General features: G+C 49.3%; 1 protein-coding gene across 1 annotated transcript in view; it reads left to right on the forward strand.

Moving 5' to 3' along the window:
- IL1RAP (interleukin 1 receptor accessory protein) overlaps positions 1–9,343 on the forward strand; it is a 65,971-nt gene extending 56,628 nt beyond the window's left edge. Inside the window, exon 11 of the mRNA XM_019503480.1 lies at positions 6,681–9,343. Coding sequence (XP_019359025.1) covers positions 6,681–7,378 — 698 coding nt within the window. The 3' untranslated portion in view covers positions 7,379–9,343. The remainder of the gene's footprint in view (positions 1–6,680) is intronic.
- Positions 9,344–9,592: the final 249 nt, after the last annotated feature.

The following is a 9,592-nucleotide window of genomic DNA, read 5'->3' on the forward strand; positions in this document are numbered from 1 at the left end:
CCTTTTTTTTTTTTTTTTGCTGTGCAACCCGATAGGATGGAGGTATGAGCTTCTGTTCATTGCCAACTGCTTCACAGCTGTCTTCTCTCCCTAGCTCGGTGATTTTCAACAGGGGCCACAGCACCCAGTAGTTCCTTGAGTCCTTTCAGGGGTGCCTCAACATTAGCACGGTTAGGCTGACAAACACAGTTCACCCCGAGATTTCAAACAGACGTCCATAGCAGTGGTCTTTGAGTTCTTTGCAACAGAAAAAACTACTCTTCTTATTTTTCTGCAGACTAAAACCAAGTGGAAACTCAGAGCCGATGTTGTCCAAGGGGTGTCTTGAGTCTAAAAACAAAGGTTGAAAGGCCCTGCCCTAGACAAGCAAAGATAGAGTCATCGGTCTGAACCAGAGGCCTTGTAACATAAGGTTCACATTAACACTGGTTTGGGTTTAAAAAAGAAAGCCCTACCCAGAGGGTTTGCAAAGCAGGCACTGCCACCCCATTTTTGCAGCCTCTGAACTGGAGGGAGACCAAAGCTATGAAGCATTTCTCATGCTCTCTGTGCCTTCCCGATGCTGTTGGTTTGGGCAATGTGCCCTCCTATTTGAAACCATGCCGAGTTTTGAATCATGTTTTGCAAAGCCCAAGCCAGCGCCTTCTAGGTTTTGGGCTTCTGCAGTCATGGCAAAGTGGGAGATGTGCATGCTCTTGGCAGCTCTGGCTCTCCAGATGCAGAGCGCCGACTCCCAAGGACCATGCAATGCTTTAGCACAGGGGATTCAGGCCATGAACTAGTCCCACTGGTCCTGAGCTCTCTCCTTCCCTGCTGTCACTGGCGCTCAGCTGCGGGGCGTGAGTGTGGCCTGTCTTCCAGCCATCCCTCCTCTCTTCCCCGCAGCCAGGTTTGAAGCGGAGGACCTCGCAAGCACTCAGCCCTGAGCCCAGCTCTGGTCCTGGTGGAGCCCCACATCTTGCTGCTGGGAGCAGAGGTCGGCTGGCACTGAGCACCCAGAGGCAGCATGCACGGGCTGCCACGAGGATGCTAAACCATTGCATCGGGGCACAAACGTGCTGGGTCGAGAGCCTGTCTGCTAGCACAGCGCACGATGCTATCCCAGCGCTCAGCTGGACGGTGGGCAGCTATAAGTGAGAATATAAAGCTGTTGGGGCTGGCCAGCTCTGTGCTGCTTTTCCAGGGAGGGTTGCGTTCTCTAGTGGGTTGTGGACTGGAGAAAATCCCACACTATTTATTGATTCATGTGATGCGCCTGGTTGGAGAGTATTTAGCTAATTGCACGATTTCACAATGATCACACCTTAATTCATGCAACTCAATTTTATTTGAAAAATGATTATTGGGTGCACAACATTATATTGTTCTCAAGACAAAGTAAACATCAGAACACTACAGCCACATACTCTAAGACTAGTTAAGATTTCAACTAAGGGTTAAACTTGAATTGGAAAAGATATAATTATTATCACTTACATTACACTTACAGTCCTAGGATTCCAGGAAGCCAAATACCCTGATATATGCTCATTTTTAATGGGCTGGCCCCGGTAGTGATAGAAACGAGTCCCCTTTTTCCGGTCCCACTTGGGCGCTTAGCGGCTTTAGTGTGAACAAAAATTTTGCGTTCACGGAGAGGGCGGTTCAGGTGATCAGTCTGATCCGGCTGCACTTGCGATTCTTCCCTTGTTGTTCTTGCAAGTGAGGTTACCTCCAAATTGGGACTGTGGTTTTGCAGGTTATATACTGGCTGAGTTGCCGTCAAGGGCCCCTCCTGCCCAAACTCATCACCACTCCCAAATTTGGGCTCGGATATTATGTCATGGAAAATTTCTTTGGCGGGAAGGTTTTACCCACCAACTGGAATTTTCCCCGCGGCGAACTTCTAGTGCCGTCACGTCCTGAGACTGTCCCTACCACCATGATGACCCTTTAGTGCCCTGTTGTATAAGATCCCTGGGCTTCAAGTTCTCGGATTTCTATAACTTTTATCATTTAACAAGTCTAATTTGGTTTTGATTCTATCCCAAACTGGCTAATGGGCATTCATTACATCTAACTCAGAAACTTTATAAATTTATTATTCAGGTGACCAGTTGTTTTTCCCAGTCGTCCTGTGGGTCATTTACTACCGTCTCCAAGCTCTGCACTGTCTGGGAGCTCCTCCAGGTGCAGTGATCTTGACACCTTTTTGGGTTCATAGCCCTGGACGTGCCTGCGTGCTGTTTGTAGGAGAAGCATAGCTGGTATTTTCCCCATGACTCCCTGTCATTCCTGTGTCTGCAGGCGAGACCTGAGCTCACATTATGGTGCTGTTTTAAAAAGCCACGAAGAGCCAGCTGGAGCTTGGAGACTCTCTGCTTCACTGGGCCGTACCCATTTGTGCTGTTGGGGGTCCTGGCTGTGCCTGACTGGACCCCGCTCCAGCCATCTAGCACACCACTACTGCTACCTAATTCAATGCATTTATTAGCATAACTCCTGGGAGCCTCAGCTGCAAAGCCCTCGGCGCCGGACACGGTCTGAACCACAAACAGGGAGATAATCCCTGCCTCAAATGATGCATGCTTAGTGCCAAGGAAACGAATCGTCCTGGGATGCCACATCCCAGCTGACCTCAGTGAAGTAACATGGGCCCAGGGGCTTTGCTGTCCACGGAGGGAGCATGGTTGTTTCCTCCTCTACCCATTCGGCCCAAATCAATTTGCACCCGTGGTTTTTGCTACGCAGGGTGAGGCCATGATAGCTGCAGCACTTCATCCAGTTGCATTTTCCTCCTTGCCTCATCTTCTCCTCTGAAAAGCAGGCCAAGTGGCCATCAGGCAGCCATAACGACTGCAGGCAGGAAGATAGGCTCCAAATGAAAATGAGATCTCCTTGTTCCCATTAGATGCAATGAGTGCGCGCGTGCACGGCTCTGCCAGCTCCCAAGCGGTAGCGTGGTGCATGAACCGCCTTTGGGGTGCAGGGAGAGGGCATCTGCCGAGATTTTGGGAGGTGTCTGCATTAGGAAATGAGTCCCCATTTGTTTGATTTGCATTTGCTTGCTTTTAAGTGGTCTGATTAAAAATATTAATAATATATTCATATTTATTTTGCTGGTGTAAAACAGTCACTCCAGTGACAGCAGGGATTTCTAGGCCGTGGCCCTGAGAGAAGACAAGCCGTGTTAACTCATCACCGAAAGCAGCAGCCAACTCATCCCTTTAGTTCACCGTATCCATGTGGTTTTTGTGCTATAATCTAGCATTATTTCATGTAAAGTTTTCCATTTTATTTCACAGGGGTGGGGTGGGGGGAAGCAGCTCACTTTGGGATGGACACCCACCTCCGCCCATATCATTTCTTTCATGGCTGTTCCCACATTGCCCTGTGTGATCTCACATCTCATTTTTGTTCTGCAAAGTGTCAGTGTTTGATATGGCTATTCAATAAACCATTTTTACTTTTGCATTTCTGTTCGTTCGCAATTTTGCACCTCTTTGTGCTGGCCCTGTGCCTCCCTCAGAGGATCCTGTCCCAATATCAGCGCGCCTGGGCAGAATAACCAGAGTGGGTAGAAATCATCCCAGGCCCAACCCCAGGCACCGCACGTCAGTCTTGTGTAAGTCGTTAGAATACATAGTCCAGACACCTCCTCGGGAGTAGAAATGCAGGGGAAGACGATCCCGGCCTCAGAGAGACTTCAGCCTGAAAAGGCAGGAACAAAGCAAAAGGAAGCATTATTATTCCATTATAAATGATGGTTTAGGCCCCAGGAGACTAAGTGAATTGCTCAGAGTCATGCAGGGGGAGGTCTTTGTCCAAACTGGAAAGGGCGCAATCAGTGTGGACCACAATCAAGCTAATTATGCGATGCCTCCCCTAATCCCATCATAACAAGCTAATGCAAAGGGGCGGCTTTTCAATGTCATTCTTCGGTTATAACTGGGGTGCTGTGCAGCAGACACGGGTATCTGAGTAGGTACCAAAATCTGCAAGGGACCAAGAGCAGGCGTATTACCAGTATACTTTCCTTCCTGCAGTCCCCTTGGTGCAGCAAAGGTCAATCCTTTACTGGACAAAAGTCAGAAAAGCAATGCCAGTGAAGCAAGAATGGAGCAGAGAAGGAGTGAGAACTGAACATCTCCCCCAGCCTCCTAAGTAGGGATAAAAAATGGAAACCAGCATTTTTGCTAACCAGACTAAAGGTTTGCAAAAACCAAATAGTAAGATTGGGGCCATCGAGGCATTTTCCATTCTTTTGAAATCCAAGTGAAAGCATTTCCATCTTTTTTTTTTATTATTAGTTCTAAGTTTTATTGCAAATTAATTTACATTTCAAAAAGGAAAAACAATTTTGCTTTGGAAAAAAAAGAACTGCTTTAAAAAAAAATGCTGAAACCTGCCTAGTTTCCGGTCAGAGCTTCAATCAGTTTATGAAAGGGGTGATGTGATGTTGTCCTTGATAAGAGGCGATGGGGCTTGCTGATACAGTCCAGCTTCCTGTGAAATGGGATAGATAGACAATTGCAAAAGGGTTTTTTGTTCCCCCCATTTTTTCAAATGGGAAATTTGTCTAGACTGATCTTTTCCTAGGAACAGTTTGTTTCAATGGACCAGTTTTCCTACAAAAAAAATCCCCAAAACAACCATTTAGTAAAAAAACGAAACAAAACTCCCAACCAGCTCTTTAAATTATAATATAAATATGGACGTGCAAACCTGCTGAAATGACTATTCGTGTAAAATCTGTTCTTCAAATCCTGAGTTCTTGGCTTAATATTTGAAATGCAAAAATCTAGACTCCCCATTCAGAGATGATACCTTTTATTAGACCAACTGAGCAACTGCAAAAAAATAAAAAATAGTAATAATTATAAGAGGTATTTCTGAGCCAAGAATTCTAGATTTTTGCATTTCTTTTTGTCTCAGACCAACACAGCTTCCAAGATACACGTGTCTGCACATCTTCATGGTGGCAATTGGGATAAGGCTTTAAATTCTGCAATGATTCCAGGGAAACTTTGTTCTTAACTTGAATGAGGTTTTGCTCTGAATTCTTGATGCCATACATCCCTTGCTTAATATTTTGCATTCATGAGATGATGATAATAAATATGCATTGGCAATTCCAGAGCTTAACCATGCATTGCTGGAGGAAATATTTCTTTTGACTGATTTTTACACCTGCTGCCATTCAGTGTCAGTGAATGCTCCTCAGTTTGTGTGATGAGACGTCGTCAGTAGAAATCCCCCATACCAATAAAAGGGCAGGTGAGACACAAGGTGCTACCTACGTCTTGCGTATTATTATTGTCACCATCATCTAAAACCAAGTTCTCTGCTGCCGGAGAAAAGAAGAGGCCTCCACAGCTGGACACGAGCATCTTCTCAAAGGCAAGCACTTAAGCTGCGATACAAGCTCAGACCGGCATCAGCGCTGCCTGATGCTCTTTGGTGCGTGTCCTTTCCCAGCATCTGATCAAATGAAGCTCGTGGAAGCTTATGCATTTCTGATTTCGTTCTTCTATACGGTGCCCGTCTACCCTGCCTCGTCTTAGGAGAGTAACCACAGCAGAGTGCGTTTCAGGGCTCAGACTCTCCCGAAATACAGCACTGTCGTGTCAGGCAGACCCCTGGATTTCCATCCAGCCTACCTCCGTGCACCGCAGCACCCCCGGTGCCACCTTGCAGGGCCCACGCCTATAACAGCAAGCCAGATGCAAATCCCAAAACGTTGCAAAAGCTGTGTTACAGAGCAGCAAGTTGCAGTCGTACTGCCTTCTCCCTCGATGCGGCTGCCCCAAGGCCTTAGGGGCCTGAAGGGGAGGGGAGGAAGAAACCGCTGGGGTTGCCCCAGTGTGCAAAGTCCTTTATGGGATCCCCCTGCAAAAAGGGGTTTTCTTCTCCCTGAGCTGATTAAAACATGACCTCCAGCAATCCCTGCCTTGGTCGGACGTCGCTGGTGGCATGCTGTCCTCAGCTCCCTCGTGCCAGGGGCCATCACTCACATGAAGTGGACAGCCTTTCTGTGTTCATTAGGCTTTCCTGGTAATTGTGTTAATGAGGGTGAATTAATTTGTTAAGTGGTGTAGCCCTGTTAATTCCCATCCCATACATTGCACAGCCATTAATTACAAATCTTTGGCAACCCCCTAATATGCTTGGCGTCTCTTGTCTTTGCTAAGTTAGACAGAGGGCCTTCTGTATTGCACAGGGGAATTAAAAAAACCCCCCTCATTCATCATCTTCCCATGCAAAGACCTCATGCAATATGAATGAACCCTAAGAAGCCCACCTGTAGGGTACTAGTGTCATAAAGCCCATTTTACAGAAGGAAGGATTGAGGCACCCAGGAGCTAAGGGGCAACTTTTTCACTTCATTTCGGGTGCTAACTTTCTGCTTGTTCAACACGGGAGAAGATGCAGGGGATTTTCCGAGGGGCTAGCCTCGAGGAGTTGCAAACCTCTGGAAAACAGGCCGTGGGGGTTGAGTCCCCGATTGCTTTGTGCTGCTCTCTCAATACAAAAGGCGATGTCAGTGCTAATTGAACAAGCCAACCACGCTTCCCTTATTGCGGCGAAAGTTTTCTGGGCTTCTCTAATGCACTTCTCTCTTCTCCAGGGGCAAAAGGCCGTGCCTGCCTGGGTGTGGGGATACGGCTTCACGCGACTCTCTTCTCTCCCTGCCCCTCCAGATACCATCGACGCCGTCTTCGACTTCATCCAGCGAAGCCGGAGGATGATCGTGGTGCTGAGCCCCGACTACTTGACGGAGAAGAGCATCAGCCTGCTGGAGTTCAAGCTGGGCCTCCTGTGCCAGAACGCCATCTCCACCAAGCTCATCGTGGTGGAGTACCGCCCGCTGCAATGCACCCACCCCAGCATCCTGCAGCTGAAGGAGTCCGTCTCCTTCGTCCCCTGGAAGGGGGACAAATCCAAGCGGTCCGGCTCCAAGTTTTGGAAAGCCTTGCGCCTCGCCCTGCCCCTCCGCAGCCTGAGCGACGGCACGGGCTGGAACGAGAGCTGCTCCTCACAGTCGGACATCAGCCTGGATCACCTCCAGCGGCGCAGGAACCGCTCGAAAGAGCCCTGGGAAGCCGCCGCTGCGCCGCCGGGTGCCACCTGGGCTCCCCGCTCGAAGGCCACGCAGCAGACCAAGCCCTTCCTGGCCTGCCGGTGCTGCGTGACCTACTGCGACGAGGACGGTAAACTCAGCAAGAGCCGCCCGGCGGCTGACTCCAAATGGGAGACTCGCCTCTGCAGACCAGGCAGGCCTGAGGCACGGAGGGTGCAGAACGGGAGCAGACCGGAGCCCCCCGTGGCCCCGATCCCGGCACTGGCGCTCCACCAGTACACCGACTTATCCAACAGCGGCGACTTCTACGTCCTCTAGCCCCTTTCCAGACTGGCTCGGCCTCCTCCAACATCTCGTTGTTTGCTCTGGAAAGGCAGGAAGGCTGCAACGATTTAGCTCAGCGCCCTGCAAGCAAACCCACTGGGGACCTGCACAGCTCGGGTGGGCAGCGGGGGCCGGCAGCTTTCCCTCTCCCCACTGACAGCTGCTAAATGGAAATAAAAGAAACTAAATGGACTTCCTCTGCTGCTGCTCGCCCATCTCAGCAGGGGCTGTGATGGCCACGGGGCTGCTTCTGGGATTGCTAACGGGAAAGCAGAGGCAGGATAAATGATCTCTGTGGCAAGTCGTGGCAGCGTTGGAGGGGCCCTGCCTTGCAGCCTTCCCTATTGATCTGGGGACCAGACCTCTCCCCTAGCATTGCAGGATGGAGCTGTACAGCGCTGGGTCCAATCTGGTTATAAAGGGACATGGTCATACCCTGACAATCTCCAAAAAGCCTTTAATTTGTTGCTGTTCCAAGCTGCAGCGAAGGGAACCGGGATGAAAGACGGAGGGGGCACGCTGTGCTCCCAACAGCATTTGGCCTGTGCCGATAGTGTTTGAGAGGGGTTTTGGAGGTGTCAAGGGGATCAAGGTGCCGTCCTGTCACTGGAGTCCCTGGAGGGCTGTGGGGACAGGTCTGTGCCATGGTTTCTCCTGCAGAATTAGCTTTCTTTTGGGTCGCTGCGGCCTTTCACGCTGCACCAGGGAATGCATTACACATGGAGGGGAATGGGATGAAAAACCCAAGGAACAAGCCAGGGGGGTAGGGAGGCACCGATTAGAAAAGACTGTGTTTGAAACCCAATGGATGTCACGCTGGCCGTGTTTCATGCCATGACACAATCGATGGGCCATGGGGGCAGATGTTCTCCCAGATGTTTCTGGTTCAGGTGCTCAGCTGTAGCTTGTGAGATATAACCCCCTCCTCTTGGGACATTAGTCACTCATGAGGGGTGGTCTTCAACCCTCCCCTTACTCCCACAACCACCATTTGGCCAAACCAGGCTATACCATCCGGTTTTCTCCGCCTTTCCCAGTAATATACCCTGGGCAGCCTTTTCTATCATCTGCACCCGAAGACAGGTCCTACATTTTCTCTGGTGTTGGAGGCATGAATTGCCCCTGGGGATCTTATCCTCTTTTGCCCCTGTTTTGCCTTCGAGGATTGAAAGGCCATAGCCAATATTCAGTCACAACTGACCCAAGGAGCTGAGACAAACGACTATATTTTTCCCCAAAATTGTTTCCAGAAAGCCTGATGTAGAAAGAAAAGATTTTTTTCCGGAGTCATGGCAGATTGCTCCCCAGCTGCTCCAGGTAAAAGGCGACAGTTTTAGCCCTTTAACAGCTGCTGCCCAATTGACAGCAGCTTTTGGATGCTCAGCTGAAAGCTACTGCCTGTTCGGCAGGAACGGCGAGCGAGTTAAAACTGGACTTCACCCCTACTGCTTGCTGGCTTGGAGAGAAGCAACAGCCATTACAGCACAGTGTCTCCATGCTTTCCTTTCAGCAGAGGAAATTCGCTTTCCCTCCTTGAAACGTGCAACTCGGTTTTGGAGGGCTGATTTTTGGGGAAACAATCCATGTTGTATGCAACTAAATAGGGCATAAGGGAAAATGGAGTGGGGTAAAAAAAATATCCTGCAACATGGAGTTATTCCAAATAAAACGCAGGTATGAAATCAGCCGCCAGCCTATGACAAACTAGAAAAGTGGGTGCTAGCCTTTCCTGTTAATCCACCTGGGGCAGGATTGTGCCTCAAATGACCTTCCCCAGCACCTCAGACAGGCGCATTTTAAGTAACTAGGGCCTCGTGTGTCACACCACAGCGACCCCCAAGTAATTCAGTAGGAAGAGGAGAGGAAAAAAGTGTTTTTTGTGGGTTGTTTTAACACAAAATCTACTAAACTCCAGGGTGTTTTCCAAGAAAGAAAGAAAACAGAATAGACACGGTCAAAGTAAAGGTGCCCATCACCTATGATCTGACCTGTCACATCTCTGTGAGCAGGTCTGACAGATTGGAAAACAAGCCCAAAATAAAAAAAAAAATCCCACTGCTTTGTAATCAATCATCCTCTGGTACTGCCGCGGCTGTTTTATGTGGGCACTTGTCAGCTTTTGCTCAGGAGCCCTGTCCTTGTTATGACCACGTCAGAAAGCAGTGAATTATGGTCAGGACAGAGAGGCAGGGAGAATTGGTTGGAGAC

This window comes from Gavialis gangeticus, unplaced genomic scaffold (genome assembly GCF_001723915.1).
Source record: "Gavialis gangeticus isolate Ggan-Ray unplaced genomic scaffold, GavGan_comp1, whole genome shotgun sequence".
Lineage (NCBI taxonomy): Eukaryota > Metazoa > Chordata > Crocodylia > Gavialidae > Gavialis > Gavialis gangeticus.